The 25408-nt window shown below is 49.3% G+C and overlaps 3 protein-coding genes across 7 annotated transcripts in view; all 3 read right to left on the bottom strand.

Annotated features, from left to right (window-relative positions):
• LOC107998779 (transmembrane protein 132E) overlaps window positions 1-25408 on the bottom strand; it is a 53098-nt gene that overhangs the window by 19067 nt on the left and 8623 nt on the right. For 4 of the 5 annotated variants that reach the window (XM_062083607.1, XM_062083611.1, XM_062083609.1 and 1 more), the window contains exon 2: window positions 524-1607. In XM_062083607.1, coding sequence (XP_061939591.1) covers window positions 524-1607 — 1084 coding nt within the window. Of the gene's footprint in view, window positions 1-523; window positions 1608-1696; window positions 2352-25408 lie in introns of those variants that run through there. The other variant, XM_062083608.1, reaches the window with a different exon arrangement.
• LOC107998818 (phospholipase A2) lies at window positions 2492-3931 on the bottom strand. Its single transcript, XM_017058299.2, has 4 exons — window positions 3694-3931; window positions 3470-3629; window positions 2793-2942; window positions 2492-2680 (listed from the first exon to the last, which is right to left on the bottom strand). Exons 1-4 carry the CDS (start codon window positions 3809-3811, stop codon window positions 2599-2601), a joined length of 510 nt encoding a protein of 169 aa, XP_016913788.2. The 5' UTR covers window positions 3812-3931; the 3' UTR covers window positions 2492-2598.
• LOC114577671 (uncharacterized) lies at window positions 4076-17462 on the bottom strand. The gene is made up of 5 exons (XM_028667184.2): window positions 8782-17462; window positions 7272-7514; window positions 6257-6481; window positions 5424-5594; window positions 4076-4977 (listed from the first exon to the last, which is right to left on the bottom strand). The coding sequence occupies exons 1-5, from the start codon at window positions 8956-8958 to the stop codon at window positions 4492-4494; spliced, it is 1302 nt and encodes a 433-aa protein (XP_028522985.1). The 5' UTR covers window positions 8959-17462; the 3' UTR covers window positions 4076-4491.

Genomic DNA, 25408 nt, shown 5'->3' with positions numbered 1-25408 from the left:
AGCGGAATGCCGGGGGAAACTGTCGGGGAGTTTACTAACAATGGAAAAGTTGTAACTTTGCGCGGAGGGCTGCTCGACAATTCGTCCAATTAGAAAATTTTTCTCCCTCCCCCGCCCTAGTTTCTCCCCCATCCCCGCCCTCCCCATCCACCTCCATCCCCCGAGGCGCGTTTCGAAACTGTTTTCGAGGATGTTCGCGAGCGAAAAAAAGAAAGAAAAAAAGGAACAAGGGGAATTTCCAGCTCGGTATATTTCATCGTGCGCTTTCAAATATACCGAAAAAAACGGTACGTAAAGTTGGCAAGTAGAGTATCTTGAACTTGAAACGGGATCTCGAAGCGCGTTATCAAGTTCCCCCCCGTTTCGCCTCTTTCGTATCTTCGTATCCAACGCGAGAAGCGAGAGAAATTGGGAAAAATAGGAGGAAACGCGAACCGTTTCGCCGTCCCCGACGATACTTGAAACATATCTCACCGCGACTCGGAGAGAAAGAAAGAGAGAGAGAGAAGGAGTAATTTCTCACCTAAGGTATACCGCGATGACGAGCGGTGCCCTCTCCTGTCTCGGGTCGGTGGTCTTGGACGGATGAAGGAACGCCGGGACGTGCAGCCGGGACCTCGGGTAGAGGGGGCCGTGCGGTACCAGAAGAGTGAGCGAATCGTCGGCCTTGAGCTCCTTGTAATCGGCCCGGTTCGGAGCGAGGGGCACCTGACCGAGCGGCGTGACGGGTTGAATCTGGACCCTCGGCCTGCAGAAGCCTGCCCCGTTGTCGGCCGAGCCTGCCTCCTCCGTCCGCGGCTCGAGCACGGAGTAGGCGACCTGCACGAGCCTGGGCAGGCTCTTGGCGACCTTGACCCGGCCGGAAGCGTCCGGCGGCGGTAACGGTGCCCACCAATCGGCAGGTATGGTGATCTGCGCCAAGCAAACTCCGTTCTCCCCGTCGGGGCTGCAGGCTGCCGTTAGAGCGGAAGTGGACGTCGAACTCGAGAAGGAGGAAGTGGAGGAGGAGGAGGAGGAGGAGGAGGAAGACGAAGGGGGGTAAGGCCTTGCGTTGTTTCTATTAACGGTGCTCCTCGACGGGGTGGCCAGGCTCGCGTGAAGAACCACGCACACTCTCTGATGGCGGGCGAGGAGCAACTGGCGCCTTCCGCCAGCCTCGCTTCCGGCGTGGAACAGCACTCTAAGCACGGGCGAGTCGCGAGGCACGCTGTTCCCGACCAGATGGGCGGACATGTCCAGGTGACGGGCGCCCAGCTCCTGCGCGTCCAGGATCGTCGCAGCCGTGAGATTCCGCCTCGTTTCCGGGCCGGGCAGCGCGTCCAATGGATCCGGCACTATGTAGCGGGCGGGCACGGTTTGCTTCGTGCTGAATGGGCCGTAAGTGGCCCGCACTGACACAGGCTCGCTCGTCTGAAACACCGTGAATTTGTCTATCGAGAGGACGGAGCCCGGCGCGGGCGATGGGGCCCCGCTCGATAACGTCCCCGTCGACGGAGATATCGCAGAGATGGAATCCCCTCTCACGGGATAGTACTGCCTCGGTATGTGCTTCAGGAAAAATCCGCCATCTTTGTTCTCGAAGTGAACCTCCACCGAGGCCGCCACGTCTGAAAATTCCAATCGATTGTTCGAATTAGAGCGGGTTACGAAAAGCGGAGAGGAGGAGAGGAAGAGGGATAACTTAAAAGAAAAGGACCTGTCTCTCGAGCAGAAAGGAGAGGAGCTCGAACGAATCTCGATGCGCACATTTTTCTTGACAATTTTTTTCAATAAATCTACCCTTTCGTAGGATGTTCGAGATGAAGTAATTTTCAAAATTTACGCGTTAAATTATAAACGTGGAAACGTGGAACACGGCCGAGCACTTTGGATCCACGAGTCCGAAAGAAACTCGGAACAATGTTCGACCCGACCTCGGAGGCCTGCTCCGCTTATTGCACAGGGGAATCTCGAGGCTGAAGCGGGAATTGCCGATAAAGATTCTCCAGATAAAAGTTCGAGTGGAAAGTCGTGTAGAAATATCAACGGATATATATATACACATACATCGGGAGGTATTTTATTATCGGCATCGTTTCGATCAAGTCGAAAGTCAAGTGGACAGACAGTGTTCTTCGGTAAAGCGCAGTTGGGAAATTTGGGTTCGCTCGGTTTGGGAACAAAGTTCGTCCGCGTACTTATGCGCGTTGGAAAGTGCACACGGGTGGAGGGAGAAGTTGTAAATCGGGGAGGTGAGGCGTGGCGCGGCTGCGCTCGATCCGGACATAAATTTCCGGGGAAATCCTCCGCTAAGCGCCAGCTGCCCGCGCCACCCTCCAGAAATGGAGGAGAACGCGCGGAAAGGTGAGGCCAATTCGAGGCCTCCGCTCGTCCTTTCTATATTCTTGCATAGATGATCCTTTCTTCCCCTCCGTTGCGGAGAGCAGAGCCGCTTGTTTCGCGTCGATGTCTCCGCATATGTTTCCATGTTCAGTGAATACGTAGACACAGGTACAAATTAATTATTCTGTTATTTTATTACATCAATTAACATCGATTTGGAATTCGATAAATAATCGATCTTGAAGAGGATGTTCAAGATCCGCCCCGTGAATTTTATCAATACTTGCGAAGATCGAACCATTGGTACACTTTCGGCTTGCTTTTGTCCACCGTGTAGCGAAGACAACGACCCTCGGTCCTACGAGGATCGTCGAGAAAGTTTAAAATCCAGCTCGAAACAACTTTCGTATTCCTTCTCTCATCCTTTCGCTCGCATTTCACATTCGTCACATCGGAAATCACGCACTTACCTCTCACCGCACCCGGTCACAGGATGCTCCAGTTTGTAACACTTGGTGTCTATCAGATTGAAGTACATCTTTCCTACGAAATACGAGCTAATCTTGTCCCCCGAATTTTTAAGACAATCGTAGAACGTGTCGTCGCAGTCGCACGACAACCTGTTGGAAAATATTCCCCGTTCTTTCGTTACCATCTCTTCCATCCGAGCCGTAAAAACAGTAACAATAACAATAATAATACTAATAACAACAACAATAACGGACGTCTCTCTCCTCGCAATTCTAAAGAGGAAAATTCTTTTACTTGAACGAGGCCGCGTGCATTCGATATTCACGAGTGATTCATGCGAGGTAGCAGTCACGCCTACAATTCGCGCGCGGCGTTACGCCTAATCGCTCGCAATTTCTCACGTCCGAGCGATTCGATGGGGAAAAATTCCGCGTGGGCGTTCGCGCGAGGCCGGCATTAGCCGGCGATCGTCAACGCCCCTGTCCACCGGTCCGTCGGTCGGTCGAGGAACCCTCGCGTGGGTCCAGTGCATAGATAAGAAAGAAGGAAGGGGGGGAAGAGCAAGAACGGAGGCTCAACGGAGCGGAACAGTCGCGTCACGTCAATTGAAAAGTGGCGGCAAAGTCGCGCGACGAGAAGGGAAGAGGGGCGAAAGCGAGACGAGTCGAGAAGGAACCTGGTGTGGGAGGCCGTATTGGTCAGACCGTGCTTCGATTCACCAGCTGACATCACGTCCGGGCACATGTCGTGGGTTCGACAGCATGCATCCGTGTGCTTGAACCGACCTAGCTCGTTCGGGCCGGACGACACGTTACCATGCCCGCACCACAACGTTCCTGACACAACAAATAACACAGGAGGAATGTGAACAATGCGGCGATTGATCGTGTATCCTCTTACCTGGATATATTATTCGCTCCTCCAACTCGTTATCCCCGATCCTATCCCTGATTTGCCATCCGTGAGAGGTGGAGAGGAAGAGAGCGAGAAGGAACCACGATCCGAGCGCGACTTGCATCGTGGAGAGAAGGAAGAGACGGAGAAGGGAACGGGGGGAGGGCCTCTTTGAACGGAAAATGGTCGAGGAGCGAGGCGAAAAGCGGTTCCTTCCGGTGGTATTCAAGAGTACGCGAGAGCACAGCCGTGTACGGCCGTTCCTCCATCTTATACGAGAAAACTCTCCCCCCTTTTTCCCTCCTTTTTTCTTTACGACCCAGTTTCTAATCGTAAAAATTATAATAATCGGGCGCAACACAATTTGAGACACGAGTCAGGGGGAGGGAGAGGCTAATGGGTGTCGAATATCTGGCCAAGTGTCGGCGACGGGAATCTGAAATAGCCCTCTAAATCTAGAATGTGCATAAATTTATGCGGCGAGTTGCCTAAAAATGTAAACAACCTGCGTGCGTTTCGTGATCGCGTATCTCTGTGCATGACGGAAACGCGTCATTTTGTCGATCACGTCCCCGTATTTAACGATTCGATCGTGTATCACGAATCGCGTTGGCCCATCACGAAGCAGAGCGAGCGAGGAGGAGAGGAGGACGCGTCAGGGGAAAGCAGGAGCGCAGCAACACGTGTCTCTTTCCGCGTTCCGTTTCCAGGCAAGAAAATTCGACGAAAGTACGACAGATAGATAGACAGATGCGTGTACTTTTTTCTTTTCACATTTGTACATATTGTGCATAGAATCGAACGTTATCGATTGTAACAAGTCGGGAGATTGTCGTAAAGGCGATCGTCGAGATCCGGGCAAAGGAAATGCCTGATGTTTCGCGGTCCGACCAGCCCTTCCTGGCGACGAGCGCAATCCGCCAGCCACAGGCCGACCGCCGTAATACGATTTTCCGTGACGGGTGGGCCGATCCCCCTCACAAGAAAATACGTATCCACGGTGCCTTCCTTCACCTCCTGTTTCATTTTGTCCAGAAACTCGATGAAAGGGTCGACGGGCGGGGGAGTGGGTATGCGTTCGATAACCGGCTCCATGCATTCGCAAATACCGCGCAGGATATCCTCGAGGCCGATCGGTTCGTAATCGTAGATTTCGTCGTACGGCTCCATCTCTTCGATCTCCTCTTCCCCGAAATAGAATTCGTCCTCCTTCTCGTAAGGGAAATCCATGGGGTGGATATGCTCGGGAATGGTGAACTTTCCGTCGTATTGCATCGGGTTACCCTCGCTCTAAACGATAAATGTTTCATATCGATACGTCGGTGCAACGAATCTTCGGGCGGGATCGATCTTCGACCGCGAAAATCATAAATTAACAAGCAATCAATCAACAAACAAACCTCGACCGCGAGCATTTTTAATACACATCGATTTTCACGTTTGTTTCGAGGAGGTGTGATGACCGCGAAGATGAAAAGAAAATTTTCGTCAAATTGTCAGTTTTTCGTTCCTGAGAAATCGGTTTCAAGAGTTTGCTCGAAGAAAAGAGAGTTTGGCGAAGAGAAATCGAAATATTTAACCCGAAATTAATATTTTAACTCGGCGCGAACGCTTTTATCGAGAGGCTCTCTTATCCACGGCTTGCATTTTTTCCCTTTTTTTTTTTTTTTTATACCACATCCGCGATATCTCCACGCATCATACGCATCGACGGCCCTGCCCTTTTTCGTTTTTACCTTTGGATTCTCGCTCCGATCCGTCGATTTAGGCTCGGTGCCGTCCGGGACAGGCGTCACCTGATGCACTTCCCCGTCGATAGGAGGGCACTCCGTCCAAATTCGCAGGATATCCGACGATTGAGTCTCGCTAGGCACGTACTCGTATGCGATCTCCTCCTTCATCTCGTCCTAAGCCCGAAAGTTCGGTCGAAAAAGGAAGGGGAAATAGAAAGACGAATAGAGGGTCGTTCGTTCCTTGCTCGAGGAAGAGAGGAAAAACACGGAAAGGTGTCGAGCCCGTATCGAATACGATCGATTTTGAACTGTTGAGTTGATTCGAGAGGGGAAGGGAGGGAAAGGGCGGCGGAAGGGTGCCGGAGGGTGGTTAAAATATGCTACAATCGGAACGACGTACTGTAAATTTGCGTTCGCGATTCGCCGTCCACGCGTGGAGGTGGGTGGTGGAAAGGGCGAACACCCGTTTCGACGCATCAAGTAATTATTTCCCCCGGCCCCGTTTCTATTGCGCGCCATTTCCATTCGCATCGGTGCGTTATTAACGAAATTATATTTGGTCATCACGACGGGGGAGAGAAAGCACTCGACGAAGCTCGCCCCGCTCAGCTTTGCTCCCTTTCCCGTCCCATTAATCGCGCACGATCCATCGATAATCTCGTACAAATCGCCGTCAAACGTTGGACTACCACCATTACTGGATATTCTTCATTTTCCTCTCTTTTTTTTTCGAAACGCATCGTTCGAATGATCGTTTCTTCTTTTTTTTTTTCTTTTGTTACCGATTCGACGAGGGGGAAAAAAAAAGAAGAAAGGAAGCTCGACGGTTTTAAAACCTCGACGGATGGTTCCAAGCTCAGCTCGGGTGTCTTGAAATCGGAGCAAACGCAGGGAAGAAAAGGCTCGAGCTTTTCCTCTATGTAGGAATATCTACCGCTGCAATCGAGCTCCGCAAGGTATTGGTACAAATGTATGAACATCGGGAGAGGTATCATCGCTGATCCACCTTCTGGCTCCTCCGTCAGCAATTCGCACACGTATATCATCGTTTCTAATAGATTCTGCAAGGGAGGAAATCAGAAAGGGTGTACTATTACTACTACTACTGCTGCTGCTATTATTATTGCTACTATTACCACTACCGCTGCTATTACTACTGCTATCGCTGCTGCTATTGCTACCGCCGCCATGAATCGCCGCGAAATTGTGGCCCGGCAACAATGGCGGGTGATTAATTTAATTCAACCGGTAACGATGATTCATCGATTCGAATTAAAGTCCGCGAATTAAATACATCCTGAGAAGGAACGTTCCATCCGGAAACGTGATCCCGATAACACGTTCCGTTTCAGTTTTATCCCGGAGGAAAAAATTTAATTACCGGTTAGAATGTCTTTAACCCGTTTCTCTTTTCCCTGTAAAAGGCAAGGACCGCGAAATTTCGAGAAACAAAGAGCAAGCGCCGCACCATCCGTTCCCGTTTCTTAACGATCGAATTTTTTTTTCCTCTGGGAGGAGGAATAATGTATTAAGCAGTGATAACGAAACGATCTTCTCAAACAAGAGCTGTACCGATCATTCGCGGCGTAAAAGGAAGAAAAAAAAAAAAAAATAGTGTCTCCATTCGCTGCGCCAGGTTACAGCGATAAAAACCCTTCCCCTTCATCAATCACAGGATCCCGCCCGAGGGGGGAATATCGGGTCGATTAACGACCGTTTCTTAAAAGTATCCTACTTAAGACGCGATGATAAAGGTGGCAAACGAAAGGGATGAAAGAGCTTAGGCGGATGCCCTATTTCGGGTGTTTCGAGTAATAGAGATACTTAAGGAGAATTTTTTTTCCCCCTTACCTTACCAAGGAATCCGCAAGCGATGGCGAGAAATTTGTAAAAGTTGCACTCTTTCTTGTCCAATAATTTGCCCACCAGCATGAGCTGGAAAAGGGTCTTGTCGGGCAGAGCGAGGCCCCGCCACTTGTCCAGCATGGCCTTCAAGCAAACATTCTCCGCGAAATTGAACACGTTCAAAAGGGTCTTCAGGAAGCCAGGTGTGATACCTGTTGGGTGGCTGAAGGGGGGATACTCCAATCTCTCCTAAGAAAATACGGAGAGATGTTGACGGCTAGTCACCCATCGATCGAGCCCCCGCTTCGGGTCATGGACGGTCCTCGTAACTCGGTAAAAGTTAACGTCCCCTTGCGGGGGTGGAGCGACGAGTCGCGTCGACAGATCGATTCTTTTTCTCTTTTTTTTACGGAAGAAAGGGCGTGGATTCGTAGATTTCGTATTTCGAACTACCATTCGGTTGCTTCGTTCTCAAAGATTTGTTACGAAACGGAGAAAAAAAAAAAGAAAAAAGAAAATAGCGAGGCAGGAATGGTATATGGAAAGTTTCGAGTAGGTAAAAATATCGCAGGCCGATGATACTCGATCCTTCGAGTATCGGGTCACGGACGTTGGTTCTACGGTCATCGCCACCCCCGCGAGCAAGAAGAATAAGAAAAAGAAAAGAAAGAAAAAAAATTCTAAGAGAAGTAAAAATAGGAAAATAGGAGAATCCGATAGTTCAAGGCTCCCGTAACTGGATTCTATTCCCGAGTCCGGTCACGGACGTTCTCTACGATGTATTAAAATTAAAAGAGAAACGCTGGTGGAAGAGAGAGAGAGAGAGAGATGGAGGATCAACGGGAGAAATAATTTATACCGATCGATTTGTTTATTTCGATTAACCCGGTTAATCGATTTCCCCAATGGCTCGAGCCGTTAATCGAATTGTAATCGATGTAATAAAAAATCTAGAGAATTTAGATTGGGGAATAAATTGACAAAAAAGTCCAACAGATACCCCCCTCTCCCCCTTTTTCGAGTACGTTCGATCGGCAGAGGATGACGCAACGTAATGCTGCTCGATAATTAAATTCAATTGATTCACTCGTCTATCCGCTTAATTACGCGGTACAGGAATAGGGATAAGATACGATGCGTGTAACGGTACAATGGGAGCAATAAAAAAAATTACGTTTAACGACGCTGCTCGAGTGTACGAGAGAAGAACGAACGTCCGTTGAAAGTTTAATCATCCCTTTTGTAAGATAATAGGGATGTGGAAATGTTACGTCAGCATTGCACGCTTGACTCCAACGAAACAAACCAGCTAGATTAAACACGCCGTGCGAATTTTCCGCCCATTTCTTTTCCTCGTCGATCCCTCTTTCGCTCCTTTCTCCCCCCCCTCCGGGAGGAAATTGTCTTCGAAACGGACCAAGGAACGAAGGAAGCCTCGACGGACGAAAAAGAGGAAAAGTGGAAATGGCGCAAGGAGAAGAAAAGGAAAGGAAAAAAAGGTTAGATTATTATTTACTTTGACAGGAGGGATTTCGGAATTGGCGAGGGCACGAAAATAAGCGCAAGTCCATTGGAGAAGATCGTAGGGTTGCGTTCGAATCGCGGCTTTGGCGTACTGTTTCAAAATGTATGGAAACGAGGATGGAATCTTGATCTGTTCGGCGCAGTAAATATCTTCTTTCTCTGCCGTCATCTTTGACGTGAGGGAGGGAGGGGAGAGAATGGACGATTAGCAACAACGTTTCTCGAACGATTCGATATCGACGCTCTCGTTCGCTATCGATACGATGGAGGGAAATTTCAATTTTCTTCTTTTTATTTTTTTATTTTTTTTCCCCCTCCCTCCCCCTCGAATTTCGAGACCCAATTCTTTGATGTTCTCCATAAAAGGACGGTTTTTGTATTTTTTTCCACCTCCCCCCCTCCCTCGTTCTCGATCGAATCCTTTTCGACATCAACCAAGCTTTGAAGCACCTTTGAGCGTGGCACCTCTTGTCGATAAAAATGTATTTGGATTACGCAGAGAAATTTTCTTTCTGTTGGAAAGAACGACAAGTTAAACCACGTGCTCGCAAATTGTATTTAACGCGTCCCCTTCGTTTCACCTTCGTCTCGATCGTTCCTCCCACGTTCGATACAGTTCGATGAAATCACGTCGAAACGGTATTTATTATTTACCCTAGCATATCGCTGGAAAAATATGGCGGATGAAAGGAAAGCCATCGAAAGGGCAAATATTGAGAGACGAATTGATCCGGACGAAAAATGGATATTTACTTTTTTACTCCACTTAAATTTTCCACGGGCCCCTATAATATACACACTCCTCGAATTGCCACTCTTGTTCCGCTCGAACGAGAATCTGCTCGATCCTGATAAAGAAATCAGGGGAGAAGACGGGCTAATAAAAAAAAAGGCGAACCATCTGACACTCGTATTGTGACGGGAAATCGACGGCACGACAACGGAGGAAGAAGAAACAATCGCGTGGAAAGGCCCTCGAGGCGCGTCCAAATAGCCTCGATTGATATCTTTTGTTCCCCGTTATTGGGCCATCATTATCACGAACTGTCGCTCGGTTACGCGTGCACACACGTTCCTCCGTCGCACTTGAACAGATCTCGCGTCTCATGCATAATGAATCGCTGTGCATTGAGCTGCGGCACGAGGAGGGGGCGAGAAAGAGAGAGAGAGAATGGTTGCCGCCCGCTCTCGCGTTCTCTCCTCCTTGCCTCGTCGTCCTCGTCCGAGCCACGCTCTCCCCGAAGTCGTCCTTCTCCCACCGATCACCACTCCGCCGTAATGGCCGGGAATAGTTTCCGATCGATCGATCGGGACGAGTGGCTCTTCAACCGGCGTCGAGCACGGAAAAAGGACACGCGACGGGTCCCCTCGTTTTATATATATATATATATATACGTATTCGTTCCTTCATTTTGTCCGCACGAATATCGAAAGCTAGCACGAATGCTAGCTAGCTAGCGAGCGGAAGCAATTCCAGTGCCCCCTCTTCCCCCAAGGGAACGGCCTTGGCGTCGCAACCACCGCACAGAAACTAATAGCGGTTGGTGGAATGCTGAATGCGCCGGAATCGGGGAAAATAATCAGCCTCGTCCAACTGCCTATCGATATTGCCCTTCGACCCTCCTCCTTCGAGAACCTTATCGGGGATCGAGCTTCGATTCGTCGTACTTTGTCCAAGTATCGTAGACAGCATCTAACTCGGGACAAGATTTCTCTCAATTTCCAACTGTTAATTGTACGAATTCCTTCGTTCCAAGGAGGAAGAACGAGATTTCTCGCGGACACGTGTTGATTTTTGGGCAACGTTTCGGGTGAAAAGCGAGGAAAAGGTAATTCAGCGGGGAGAATAAATAACAGCGGGATCGAAACGCGGGATGACGCGGGTGGTAAGAATAATCAAAGACCCGGGGCGGAATAATTAACGTTACTCGTCGAGGAACTCGTTCTCGGGGAATACGTTCAAAGGACGAAGAAAAGGAAAAGTCATGGCGAGTGAGAAGAAGTTTTAATTAAAAATGTCGGACGAGCGGGGTGACGGCCGAGCGATCGTCGTCAAAGTCGCCACCCCGGGGCAACGAGAAGTTCGGGGAAAGCGCAATTTTTATTTGGCCGCCGTTTTATTACCTCGATTATCGTAGCATAAATTACGGGTTTACACAGGCGAGAGAGGCCGACGGCAATTCTTATCGCGCGATACGTCATTTCGTACCAAAGTTACTGCCCTCTCCCCCTCCCCTCTGTAATAAGCTATAAATACGCGAAAGAAGCTCGACGGCGCACGCGTCCGAGCTTCGAAACACGAAAGCCCCGTAAAAATCCGTATACATATACACACTTCATCCTGCGAAGCAAAAACGAATGATCGATCGATCGACGAAGAGAATTTGAGAATCGAAAGGGGGGCGATGCGGTGATTCGTGAGAAAAAGTTAAAGATCGATCGAGAAGGGTCACGGCGGCGGTCAAGATTGATAATCCGTGGGGAACGAAGCATTAAGATAAATGGGCGGAGAGTTAGCCGAGCGTAAAAATCAAAAAAAAAGAGCCAACTTTTTCCACCCCCTCGTACGATGATCCGTCGTAATTACGCCGCGGTTGACGCGTGCATACACGTATCGCGCGTAGCCCGCTTCCTGGACGGTGTGGGTCGTTACGTTGCCTACGTACGTACGTCGATGCTCGGGACGGAGGTTGCGAGGTGTAAGCCGCAACCTCGATGAATACCCCCGAGTAGCAACGCATAATGTATGTCCGCATAGTAGTTACGTGACCGGGGAACGAAAATAGATGCACCCACCCATTTTCCCGTCACGCTATAACTTGCGCGCAACCGGCCGCCAGATAAGTCTCGCGAAGCACGTTTCCTCGGAGGAACGGTAATTCCTTTTGCCGGAAATAGAAGGAAACCGATGGATGCTAACCGATGAATGGCCGTCGGTTCAACAACGCTTGAAACGGGACCGGTTGCAGCTTGCTCGGTCGATCTTTTCGAGGTGGTGAAAAGAAAAAGGGAAAGGGAGAGAGAGAGAGAGAGAGAGAGAGAGAAAGAGGGAGAAAGAATTTATATATAGTTATATTTATATCATATAACTATATTTATACATAGTACAGTTCCGATAAGATATCCTTGCAAGCGTTGAAAAAAGGTTTTCTTTTTTTCTTTTAGAAAGCTCGGAGCGATGTTGGGCGACGCGTGTAGTGTTTCGCATAAACCGGCGGCGAGTTTGTCTTCAAAGGCTTAAAGGGACAGGGCAAGAGAAATTATGCAATAACCGCGCTGCTAGGAAATGCGGGCGGCGCTGGTAATTCTACTTGAACGTATAATGATACGAGAGGAGGACGAGGCTCGTCAAAGTAAGCCGAGGGACTAAAAGGGACTTAACCCTCGAGCGCATAATTCATAACGCATTAGAGTCGGAGAGGCCGCGATCTTGATGCGCGCATTAGGCCACCCTTACGTAATGTTGGCCAATTAAAGCGTGGGTGGAGCGAAACGGGACGAAAAAAGCGCGCGCTCGATCAATTCAAACACGCGCCCCCCTCGAGGGGGATTAAAACAAGCGTCGATATCAATGCACGATAGCTTTGTCCCAATTTATATATGTGTATATATATATATATATATATATATACACATAATATTCCCGTCAGAACGGCAACTTCTGTCCGCCGCGAAATTGCGAAATGTAATTTCGTTATTCTTTTTCACCAAAGCTGCTTCCCACTCCCGTTTTCTTTGATCATCCGACGCTAGGGAAACAAGATTACCGTTTTACATTGTGTGCATCTCTCTCTCGAGAGAGGAGAGCTCTTCGAGGAAATTTCTTGCCAGGTGTAGCCGGGGAGGTGCCTTCCCCGGTTTAATATCCAAGGATCAATTTTAACTAGCCGCTGGGAGGAGGGAAGAATTCGCCTTCGACGACAGCCCTGTGGCCAATAAAAGAAGCTGTCGCGAGAAAAGGGGAGGGGGAAAATCTATCTGGATAAACGAATCGACATCGTCGGTTCAGAAAAATGAGAAAGAAAAAAGAAAGGGAGGAAAGAAGAAGAAAAGGAAAGAGGATTTTAGAGGTATTATCCTTAGCATCCGGTTATGCTCGATAATTACGCAACCGTCTTCGAGGGACGAGGCGGAAGGTCAACAGGGGGAAGTCGAGCGGAATTCTGCTACGCTTCGGAGCGCGATCGAGCGATTAGATCGCGCCCGAGACACAAAAGATCTCGTGGAAGACCCGGTCTGAGACGGTCTGATGTCGTCTTCGTCTTTCAGGGAGGGAGAGAGAGAGCAGGGAATCGAATCGAGACGAGTCGGGTCGAGTATCGATTAGGTTGGTGTAGGTAGAGCGAGCCGAAGTCACCGAGATACCAAGAGAAAGAGGCGATGGAAGGTGGTGGCGGCGGCGGCGGCGGCTGCGACGCCGCCGAGGATCGATCGTCGCCTCTGCCCCAGCCGAAACAAATAAAACCGTAACGAGTGCTCGTGCGACCACCGGGAAACTCCCTTGCGTTTTTTCCGATGATAAATCGGCGGCCCCGCTGCATCGGCGATCGAGGCCGAAGGGCAAAATTTTGATTAGCAAATCAAAAAGAGGGAGAAAGGCCGATATCCCCTGTTGTGTACTTTCCCACAGACGGATGGGTCAAAAATCGAAATGGAATTTTTTCGCAATTGCGGCGAAAAAAATTCCCTCGACCCAACGGTCAATTATTCGACGGGTCGAGACTTTTATAAATTATCTCGGCGAAAATTTAATTCGAGAGCGTGGAACGGGGATAATTTGACGGCGTAGGGTTGATCACGAGGCGCACTTAACGCGGGTGGAAAGTTGAGCTAGTACCTGTACTATGTATAGGTGATAATGACGAGGAGTCGACAGTGGAGGACGATGTCATCGATCAATTTTACACACGGTACGAGGACCATGCAGAAACGAGCAAAGGGAGCGATAATAACTCAGCCGCAGCTGAACCGTCGCAATTTCGAAGTTTAATTTCAAGAGCCAATAAAGCCGGGAACGATAACAATAAGAGAAAGGATGGAGGAGAAAGGTTTAAAAATCGGATCGGAGGGCAGAGCGACTCCCACCGTGTGGAAATAATGGACAAACCGACGGATGCTTTATTCCTCGTGAAATCGGGAATATCATACTACGCGTCGTGCTATTTCCTAACGTGCTTCTCTTTTTATTAGGAGAAAAAAGAGAAAAAAAATCGTGAACCTTTGACGATGCAAGAATCCGAAGCGCGGAGAGGCGACGGCATCGATATCGATTCGCAATAAAACTTGCTAGATAAGAGAGGGACAAGCGTTAAATTTATACTCGCCTCGTTACGACACAGATAATATTCAAGCCGGTGGGGATTAATGCTCTTAGATTAACACGGTAATCAAATACGTACTTATCCGACCGGCGCCACGTATCTGTTTTGAATTTCCAACGTATTATCCGACGTAAAGAAAAACGTGTCGAACGTTCTTCTAATCTCTCTCCGTTTAATAAATAATTTCCTCAGCGTGTCGTAACGCCGATCGATAACGGGAACGCGATACAAAGAAAACATGCACGAAAGAAAGATGTGTAGATCACGTACATCATAAAATACATCAGATCGACGAGGGACGAGCAAAGAAATTTTGATCACGACGCGAGAAAGATAATTAATCCGTTCCGAGAATTTATATCATTTACGTTCTAAGATGATCGAGAGTAATATTCCACCCGTTCCTTTCGAATTCGCCAATTATCCGCATCGAATCCGTATCGTGTCCAATCTCGATTGCTCCGCCAAGAATGCGGGTTGAACTTTCTCCATACTCCGATACCGCGCGTACACGCTTTATTATTACAAGAAACGACAGCGAGACGGGGCTGGAAACTATGATCGATCATCGGTTCCAGCGGAGCGGACAAGAGCGATGCCGGCTTCGATGCCGGCTTATAACGGTCGAACGATCGTTTTACGCCGAAGTTGGCACATCGGGTTGGCAAATGCAGGTTATTCAGTCGCGTGGTGCGATCGATGCGATTTCAAGCCTCGTCGTCCTCCTCCTCCTCGTCTCTTTGTCTCTCTCTCTCTCTCTCTGTTTCTGATTATTTCCGAGCGGAAACGGGAATACGGTAAATCGGAAGGGGATGGAGTCAACGACCTTTGGCTCATCCTTTCGATAATCCGATAAAAAAGAGGAGGAGGAGGAGGAGGAGTGGCCCGATTCCGGTTAATTGGTCGATCAATTTTCTTCCAAGTCGTGGACACGTGGTGGACTACACCTCCTCCGAGGAAACGGAGAAACGAATTATTCTTCCTCCCCCTCCGTTTCCTTCGGCCAATTTGAACGAACATTTCAACGACGCACGCGACGTTAAGGCGACGATTGTTGCGAAGTCGGATCGACGTGCACGTTTCGAGCCAAGATGCACCGAGGCGGACAATGGGTGAGAGGATTCCCTCCTCACATCTGAATTCGCCATTGATATGACGACCGTCGTTTGTCCCCGCTTTAACTAAAAAAAAAAAAAACGGGCGAAATATATTGGCGGTCGCCTCGTCTTACGCGCATACCTCCCTCCCCCTCTTGCTCTGAAACGGGATTTATTTTCGTTCGAGCGTTAATCAGCGGCGGACCGCCAGGCATTTTCATTACGGGCGCACGATATCTGCGTAAGTAGGAGCGCGAAAACGGCGTATTAAAGCGATATTAAAGCGACACAAAGTTATGGCCGCTTCGTAGGAGTGACGTAGGGAGGGGGGAAGGGAGTATTAAAAAGCAAGTACGAAGAGTCGGCCAATTTTTGTGGAGTAACATAACGTGTGCAGCGTACGCGGTAAAAATTTAATTCCAATTAAATTAGGAAACCGAGCCATAATACCGTTTTATTCGCGTGTTTCCTATCCGATCGATTCCATCGCGATGAATTTTCAATATATCGACCGAAGCGTCACACGATACACGCGTGTTTTCCCGAAATACATCCCCCTTTCGAAATCACATCGGGGTTACAAAGGTGCGAAATCACAGGTGCAGATAGAGGAGCATGATGACACGTTAAGAAGTATTATTAAGTCGCGTGAGTTTCCATCGAAGTAGCGGCGCTTGCAACTTTTCGTTATTTCGTCTCGTAAGTAAAAAGCGCACCGAACTATACCGGCTCTCCTATCCGGGTTAATTGCGCTCTCTGAATGCAATCTATACTCACATACGATGACGAGTTTTAAACTAAACGTCCAAGGATTACTATCCGCTATTAGCACGAGCGATACTCCTCGCTCGTCTCCGCTTGATTCTTCGAGTTAAAATACCGAGCGGTGTCGTCGAGATTTTTTCTCTCCCCCTAATTAGTCGTGATCAGCGTTCCGTACTCCGATATACACCGAACTATCGTTAGGAAATTCGAAGCTACCAGGAGGGAAGAGGAGAGGAAAGAATGAATCTAACGAAGCGTCATGGAGAAAGAGGAGAAGAGGGGTGGAAATAAAAGCGCGGTGGCGGAAACTGCGCTAATTGGTGGCGAAATTGCGTCCAATCGACGGGCAGACGCTTCATCAGCGTGGCTATAGGGAAACTCTCTAGGGCAGACTGACTGGTGGTCCCCGCGGTTCGACCTTTTCAACCCTTGCGAAACAACGTGTGTTCCGTTTGACGAGGAGGAGGAGGGGGAAGGAGAGAGATTGTCAACAAGATGCTGACAACGGCGACGATCCGGCTTCCTCCTCGTCAGCCACGAGAAATTTCCCTCCTGCCGATTCAGCGGATCCGTGCTCTCCCGCGCGGGTATCACGTCGCGTTACAACTCCTTTCTTCGAGTTACTCGAAAGAGAGGTAGAGAGGAAGGGCTTTCCCTCGAGTCTCTCTTCCTCTCTCGTCTCTTTCGGGGTCGAGCACCATCTTTCCCGCGTTCCATTATCACCTTTTTTCCTTTCTTGCTGGCGAGGCGTTCGAAAACAACGATCGAGGAGGACGTGGTTTCTTCTGTCCCGCCCACGAACGAGCGAGAAGAAAGTTCGAACGCGGTTACGCCGATACTCGGGAGAGCAAGACTCGTTTCAATCGCGTTCTCCTCCGGATTGATGCGATCTCTCGAGGAAATCAAGCGTTCAAGGGTTAAAAACTGTGCAAGGGTTAACATTCGCAACGCTCTCGATACGCACGGTCGAAGGAATTCTCGGCGATAGTTTCGAGAAACGGCGAGTCGTGTAATGTAAGTTTTTATTCTTTCTTTCTTTTCCCCCGAAAAAGGTAAACCGATTAATAAAGCGGAGGTCTCGTTTTATTCTCGTCATCGCTTTGCCTTCCTCTTTCGGAGGCGGAGGTTGAGCGCGCAAAATCAATACCGGATTCGCAATTTATTCGCTCCAACACGAACGCAACAGATGCGAGCTAACAGTCGAGGGGGGAGGAGGAGGAAGAAGTAAAGCGTTTTAAGCGGAAATATTTTGTCCAACGCGGAAGCGCCTACACACGCGCGCTCTACTGTACACACAGGCAGAGACGTATGTGCATACGCGTTTCTAAACAAGCTAACCAACTTCGAGACAGCGTTCCACTCAACACCGGATTGCGACCAAGTTCTACGAGAGCCGGGGGGAATCGCGAAACCCTTTTCTTGCCCACTACAGGCCGCCCTTTATTCGACGGAGAGGGAAATAAAAAAAAGAAACTTTCCCAAGAATCGCTTTTTTTCCGCAAACTAGCTTTAAAAATATACTCTCTGCTATGCATTTTTTCCTCCAACGATCCACGCTTTGGTCGTCTCGAAACATTTTGCAGTGGGTTTCGAAAAGAATCGTCACGTTTCCAAGTTTACGAATCCAAGATTCTCGCTTTAACGAGAGGGCCTCGTTTCGAGCTCGATCCAATCCGCGTATCCGACAACCTTTTGGCGAAGAGCTCGCGATCATCTGGGTATAATACGTGGACGAGTTTTATTAGAGGGTGGGCGGCCGGTGACGGACGTGAGTCGCAGAAACTCGCGGGAGAGAATAGGAGCGGAGAGAATTTGCGGAGTGGAATAAAAATATCTTTCTATTGTGCGACGAGGGGGGCAAGGGGGAATAACGTGGCGGAATCGCGGAGGAATGACGGAGCGATAATGGAGGGGAAATATGGGCGAACATTCGTAACAAAAGTTATCCGGTCTTATCGGCCGCCATTACCCATTTCCCTTGCATCGCGTTTATAAATTGCCGCGAATATTTTTGGAAGCGATCCACCCCATTGGCAAATTCTTGGCAAAGTAATTTAACGTCAACAACTCGTGTCGCGGCGCGATCTTAATCGATTTCACGGAACGGAGAATAAATGCCGAAGCACGCGGAATTTTCCTCTCCTGCAATATTTTTAATTACGATTCCGACCTCGTTCCCTCCCCTCCCCGAAATTATTACGAAATTTTTCTCCCGTTCCTTTTCTCCTATTCCTGTTCCGTCCGATATCGTCGAAATGATCTTGGCAAGAAATATGATTTAATTAGACCGCGCGTACGTCCGTGTGTCTCTGCCGTGGCTGCGTTAACGTGGAAAGAAATCATGGAAATCGTGAAAGACGTGGGTGAAAAAAGTTGCGCTCGAAACATATTGCCGGCTCTTTGTCGCTGGAAACATTTCGCCTCTCTGGAGGAGACACGTTTCCGCGTTCGCGGCCCCCGTGGCACCGATCTAATATAAAAGAGTAATGTAATATGTATTTGAATGGGTGGCGCGCGTGCAACGAGCATAAGCAGAGGGAGGTCTTAACGAGGTCTCGTCGAGGTCTGATTTAATTTTCAGGGCACGGAGGCATTCGACTGATAATGCTCGCCCCGTTGCTAAAGAGAGTTTGCAACCCAGTATTTCTCGCGAGGAAAGGAACGCGAAAGAGAGGATGAGAAAAAGGAAAGGACATAGCCTCCTGGATCGATCTAAACTAAAAATCTATACTTAACGAGTACCTAATTAATTATCACGCCGTATCGTATTCCGGGGTATAATCCGCGCGATTATCCTACACTTTATTACATCAATAAACGTTAGCTAATTATAAACGGAATACCCATCCGATTATTACTCTCTCGTTATCGCGTCGATTAATCTGCCATATATACACCGACTTCCCTGCCACATTCGCCGTGGCAAAAGTGCAAATTACGAACGTCAAAAGCCGGAACGGAATAATCCCTACGAATCTAGATTTATCGCTTCTCCAAAGATATTTATTTCCCCCCTCTCTTAAACCCTCCTCGTTATCCCATATCCCATATCTAAACGCATCGGTCGGCGTTTTGCATTCAAAGCGCGAGCTAAGTTGGAAGCGCCTGTTTACACGCGCCTTCCGGACGACCAGAGTGACCAGACCTTAACGAGGCCTCGTTTGCGGCTCGATCTAATTCCCCTCCTCCGTGGAAAGCTAACGTTCGTCCACCCCCGAGAAGGGGGGCACGTAAACACGTAAAAAGGGGGTTGGAAAAAAAGAGGAGGAGGGAAGGAAGACCTTTCTCCGCTGCGTCACAAGAAAACACCGGGGCTCCGGTCGTGGATCAGCGCAATTTAAGAAACCGCAGTCCGTTTCGCTCGTGCACAAACTTAATCCGTCCGATGCACGGAATGCGGAATGATCGTGTCCTCCGACTGTGTGTATATATATATATATATATATCTCCATCTGGTAGAGAAATGGAGTTCTCTACCGAGCTTCTGGTGGACTATCCACCATCGAAATACGAGAAAGAGGAAGAGGAGGAGGAGGAGCGCAGACTTTACGGCCGGATATTTGTTTTTCCGGGCTGAATGCTGAACACTCGAGGCGAATGAAGTATTCATAACGAGAGGGGAGGGGGCGAAGTATAAGGGGAAAAAAGAGAAGGCTCTCCTTCTCGCGAGAAAGTTAATTGGACCAAGTTGAAAGAGACTAAACCGAGTCTATCCCTTCCCCGGGTATATATACACGATTAATTTCACCGACTTCTCCGACAAGTTTAAATTAACCCCCGAGAAGAAGAAGTTTCGGAAAGTCGATGCCCGAGAAATTTATTTCCGAGCGATAACCGAGGGAAACGGTTTATATTAATGTATCGCGGGCTGAGAGGATGATAGCAGACGTGACATTTCGGGAGGAAGAGGTGTTGTGGATTCGACGCGTTAGTTAAAGCCGAGGTCACGTCCATCCGAATTATCGAATCGGATGGAAGCGAGAAAATAAACGGATGTCGAAGAAAGGGAAGCGAGAGGAGGCAGATATCGAACAGATGTCGCGTTCGATGCGCAAATGTACGAATATATATACATATATGTGTGTGTGTACGGCAAATGAAAACTGGAACAGGAGAATCAAGAACGCGATGACGACACCGCGCGATGACACGTACGCTTGTAATAATCTACCGCATATAGGCCGCACACTCGACGTACGTGTGTACGTACAACGATACTCGCATCTCCGCGGAGACGATCCCGCGGAGACGGAGAGAAGCAATGGCGGAGAAGCAATTATCGAGGCATTAAACGATGCGAATAATCATAGGAACCTTCTGTCGCGATTCGTTCCATTCACCGCGTGTGCTTTTGCTCGCGGAAGAAAGAAAGAAAGAAAGAAAGGAAAGAAGGAAGGAAGAAAGAGGAGAGAGAAAGAAAGTTGAACTATCCCCAAAGTACCGTAGAGCGCAGATATCGTGGAATAATTGATTGTTCGAGAATAAGAGAAGCGTCGTATAATAATTCTTTAGAGGCCATAACGCGTCATAAAAGTACAGCAATTCCAATGAAACTAATTTGACTACTACTACTACTAGTACTACTAGTACTACTACTACTATTACTCTTCTCTCTCTCTCTCTCTCTCTATTAAATCCACGAGTGAAATTCACGTTTTGCCTCCGTGTTTCTCATTCGTTTCCCATCCGAGAGATCGAGCCTGAAGATCGGAGCGTAACGGTGCCGCCAATATAGGTAGCTCGCGATTCACTGCTTATTCCGATTCGAGTCGATTTCACCGTTCTATTCATTATCGATCCCTGCGCTTGAAAACCGGGAAATTAAAGCACCCGCGGGGACTTGTGAATCCGCACCGATTCCACCGTGCCATTCAATTATCGAATAACCAGAAAGCTGGCTGACTCCGGCGAGCCGCCGTTTCCACCGTTGCTCGGTACCGTTGCGTCGTAAAATCCGGAGAATGGCGCGTTGTCGTTGTTGCGTTTATTCTTCGCGCCGCTTACACCGTCCTCCTCCTCTCCTCTCCTCCGTTTTATCTCTTCTCTTGCCCCCTCCTCGCTCCGCCCCTCTCCCTCTTCCCCTCGCCCCGCTCTGACCCCACACGCTTCCACTGCATGCACGTGTACATATTCACATGCACGCGCGTTCGGTATGCGAGCAATCATGCACTAGATTCGTGGCTTCCGTGTTCCCAAGATTCCGACAATGTTTGTGCATCACGCTCCGCCAGTACGACTCGTTGCGTATATTCGATAAAAAAAGGGATTGAAAAAGTATCTGGGAGAGCGAGGGAATACCGTCTCCTTTCTTTCTTTCTTCCCTTCGCTTCTCTTTTCCGGTGGAAAAAGCCGCTTTTTCGTCTCCTCAATCGCCTCTTCCAATTAATAAATTCTCGAGTTCGTCGTCGAGGGGGATATTAAGTATCGATTCGTACGCGCGAATCTCTCTCTCTCTCTTTTCTATCCCGGCCATTGGCCGACCATTTTCCTTTCGAATAGTAAGCAATTGTAAAGAGGGGCCTCGTTAGGTCGTTAAAGCGAGATAAAATTACGGGGCTTTGTTCGTTGGCGTAATCCCGCGTAAACTGGAAATTAAGTGGATCTTGGCCTTCGCCTCGGGGAAAACTTTCGGCAGGTCTCGTCGAAACGGACGTTTTCCTTCGGGAGAGGGAAGAGAAGAAAGGAAAAACACAACTCTAGAGAGAGAGATGGAGGCGGAGAATCCCCATCGCGCGCAACGTCTTTTCACGGAAAGACTTTTCAACTTCGATCATAAATCGTTGCCTCGTTGGAGGAGTTGGAAATTTCGAAATGGATTCGAGACACGTAGGGGGCGTACTCGTAATTTCTAGAGAGCAACATGTTTTCGCCCGTAATGGAGGGAAATCTATATAGGCCGCAACCTTGTTCAACGGGGGATCGATTGAATCGAAGGGCGCCGAACGAAGAAGCCCTTATTACGGCTTCTCGTTTTCTCTCCCCTCCCCTCGAACGAAAGAGAGATTTTGACCGGGCCCCTCCTCCCTTTCACAGTTCCCCGGCTCGACGATGCCTCCCCACTTTTACCGGGCCGTGCAGTTTGCGACGGCGTTGCATTATGCATATCCCCGCAACTTTGAAACGGTTCAACGACGCGGCTTTGCGCGCTTTAACAAATAATACCGCCAGGTTACATTTCTGCGAACGTGTCCCGCGCGTACGCAATGAAATTTTAATACGATCCGACGTATTAAGGGAACAAGCTTCCCAGTTTTCGCCAAACTATGATAACGACTCCTCCTCCCTCCCTCCCGACCTTTTCATCACGCATCGAGCTTAACCTAACCACCGCTTCGAATTCGCTTTTCGTTCGAATGCCGCCCGAAAAAAAACCTTGCTCGGCATATTAAAAAAGTTTCCTCCCTTGGAATTCGACACGGGGCATTTTCGAATCGGGGGAGAGGGAGAGGAAGGAGACCTCTGTCCCCTTGGATTAGATGTATTCCCTAATTAAAAAATTCCACGTAATATCGAGCTTAGTCGATCGATCCGCGTTTTCGAACCCGACGCTCTTCTCTCCTTCTTCTTTCTTTTCTTTCCATCTCCTCTCTCTTCCTTCCCCCCTCTTTTTTCTCTCTTGGAAAGGTCCTCGCAAGGCGAATTTCCCTTTTTCACGCGCGAATCGAGTTTCGAGTTGGCGTTTTTGAGAAAAAAAATCTCGCGCAAAACGAACATTTTACAATATAATCGCGTGATCGTGGAGTATCTCTCGCGAGGAAAGGTTGGAGAGGAAAAGAGCGTAGGGGGTGGAGGGAAAGGGATGGGGAGCGGGTTGAAAAGAGGAGAGAAGTGGCGGTCTGAGTGGACTGCCGTCGGCATTCGCCGACCCTGTTCGCGAGGCCGACTGCGAGTCGGCGGCGGTCTCGTCTCGAGTGTGCGGCAGGGAACACGGCGACGACGCCGACGTCGACGAGGACGAGCTGTCGCTATTTCCCTCTGCTCGCCTCCTGCTCTCATCGCCGTTGTTCGCCTCCACGTTACTTTAACCCGACGCGGGGACTTTCTTTGACGCGCGATCGCCCAATAAAACGGGTCGTAAAAAAAAGAATAATTACGCAGCCGCTACTCGGTTCCTTTTGTCTCCCGTCTCGTTGACACAGAGAGGAGGAGAGGAGGGAAGGAAAAGGTCATAGGCCCGCGAAAGGGGCACGATGAACTTCAACGAAGGAACGCGTTTTCTAATCGCCCGATTGCCGCAATTTCTATTTTCGGCTCTATCCCATTCAAGTCCCTTACCATTGCGTGCAATGCGCTCTGCTCTACCGTATTGCGACCATACTCCGTCTCGTTGCGATACTTTACCGAATAACACCAGCTAGATCTCCCACCCTCGCGCGCAATCCAACCGATCGGTGGTCCACATGGAGAGCAGTGTCCGCGAAAGAACACGTGCCTTCGACTAATCCGCCAGAGGGAACGAGAGAGGGAAAACTAGCCTCGACTTATTATTCCCGTCGACATTATCCGGAGGATATACCGGTTGTACCACGCTTCCCTACCTTCGAAACGTACGAGACCGAGTACAGGTTTTCCGCAGTTCGAATCACTCTCCCCATATATTCCCAGGCGTACGGCGCCAACTTCTGCTCGAGAGGAAGGCCTCGTTCGGGCAAATTCCCCCAAGTTTGATCCGCGATCAAGTTTCGCGATTGAAATTGCGGAGAGCTCCGCCGGGAGAGTGAATCAAAAGGAAAAGGAAAAGAGGCGCGACGACCGAGCCTCGTTCGATTCGTCTCCATCCATCCCTCGTAGAAGCAGGAAGTCGCTAGGGAGGAGAGAGCGGAAGAGGGTGCGCAAGTTTGCTCGCGCCGTGTGCACGCGTCCCATCTCGACAACCGCCGACTTCGAGGGCACCGATAACAAGGTAATGCACGCGGTGTTACAAGATGCGCCCTATTACCTGCCTAATCGAGTTACACCCTCTGTCCGCGCTCTTATTACTAATTAATATAGCCATTAATTAGGGGGGATAGGATCGAACCGTTTAACAGGCTCGTCCGACCTGAACCATAGGCCGGGGCGTATACACACGTGTACATCCCCGCCTGTGCGATATTTTCCTCGAGCTACGGTTCGATTTAAGACAAGGGGGTGGAAAATTGGTGGAGCGAAATTGGTTAAAAGGCAAACTCGATGCGGGATAATTCCGTTGTCTCGTCTCGGCGGGAGTTAACGTCGAAGTTCGGGGTAACGAGATGATATACAGGCCGTGCACGTCTATGGAGTCTGTAATTCGTATCACCGGTGGGCGCAGCGCACCGGGGCAAACTCGGTTACCGGGAGAGCTCGTCGTTACACGATCCCGGGGTGTCGTTAACACCAATCGGCAGGATCAAACCAGTTCGTTTCCATGCGTTTTCGGAGGTTTTTCATTGAAACCGAGAGAGGAGAGACGCGATGAAACCCGAGAAGATTTCGCAAAATTACGAGGCGTGACGCTGTTAACGGTGACCGATCGCTTTTTGAAATTCCGCGCGGGAAAAAGTTGGAGCGCGCGAAGGAAACCGAGCGGAACGTATCAAAAGTATCTGGCGTAACGTTTACCGCAAACGCCGCCACCGAGATATCGAGAGCTGTATCCATGATGCCGCATAACTGGGACGGTTAATGCACGCCGCTCGAATTTAATATCGCGTTATTATTATGCTATATTGGCGGGTTCCGAGTTTTCGCTCGTGAAACGGAGGGAAATCCAATGGAACGGAATCGAGCGGTGTGGACCGATGGATAAGTTGTATTAACGACGAAACCGCGGAAAGATATCATCGTCGCTGACTGAAATCAGATTTTGCCCGACACGCATGGCCGAATAGCGCGATGCGTATCGTCGGAAACCGAGTTACCGGAGATGGACGGATTTGGAATTTCGTGGGAAAATTCTGGCGGGTGGAATTCCCGGATTAACGCCACTCCAATCCCTTCTCTCCTCTCCCCCTCGGCCGGTCATCGCGTCGAGGAACGCGCTTCTAAACTTCGATTCGTCGTGCGATGGAGGGGCGGCAACAAAGCGGAAGAAACTTGCGCGGAACGGGCAACTTTACGATTCAAAGTGGCTCGACTCGCTTAGTTGGCTCGATAACGAGAACTATGATGCACAGTATCTGGTTGCAGCGGATTTAAGCGTTGCTCGAGACTTTCGTGCCACGATCCGACGGGATTCGTTGGTTAGCTAAACCAACAAGCCGATTTCGAAAATCCCCTTTGCGCCGACGAGGCAGGGGGGGATCTATCCCTTGGAGATCGGTTGGGCTTAACTTTCGCGACGCGAAGGATCTCGCCAAGGATTCGCAAATTCGAACGCCGCAAACATTTTCGAGGAATCGTCTCTTCCTCCCTTTCCCTCCCTTTCCTTTTTCTTTCGATGATAAAGTATCCCTCCGTGGTCGATCGGCGGGTA

The sequence above is a fragment of the Apis cerana genome, linkage group LG13 (assembly GCF_029169275.1).
Source record: "Apis cerana isolate GH-2021 linkage group LG13, AcerK_1.0, whole genome shotgun sequence".
Classification (NCBI taxonomy): Eukaryota; Metazoa; Arthropoda; class Insecta; order Hymenoptera; family Apidae; genus Apis; species Apis cerana.
The sequence above is the reverse complement of the archived record's forward strand: the minus strand, read 5'-3'. Positions and strand labels throughout refer to the sequence as shown.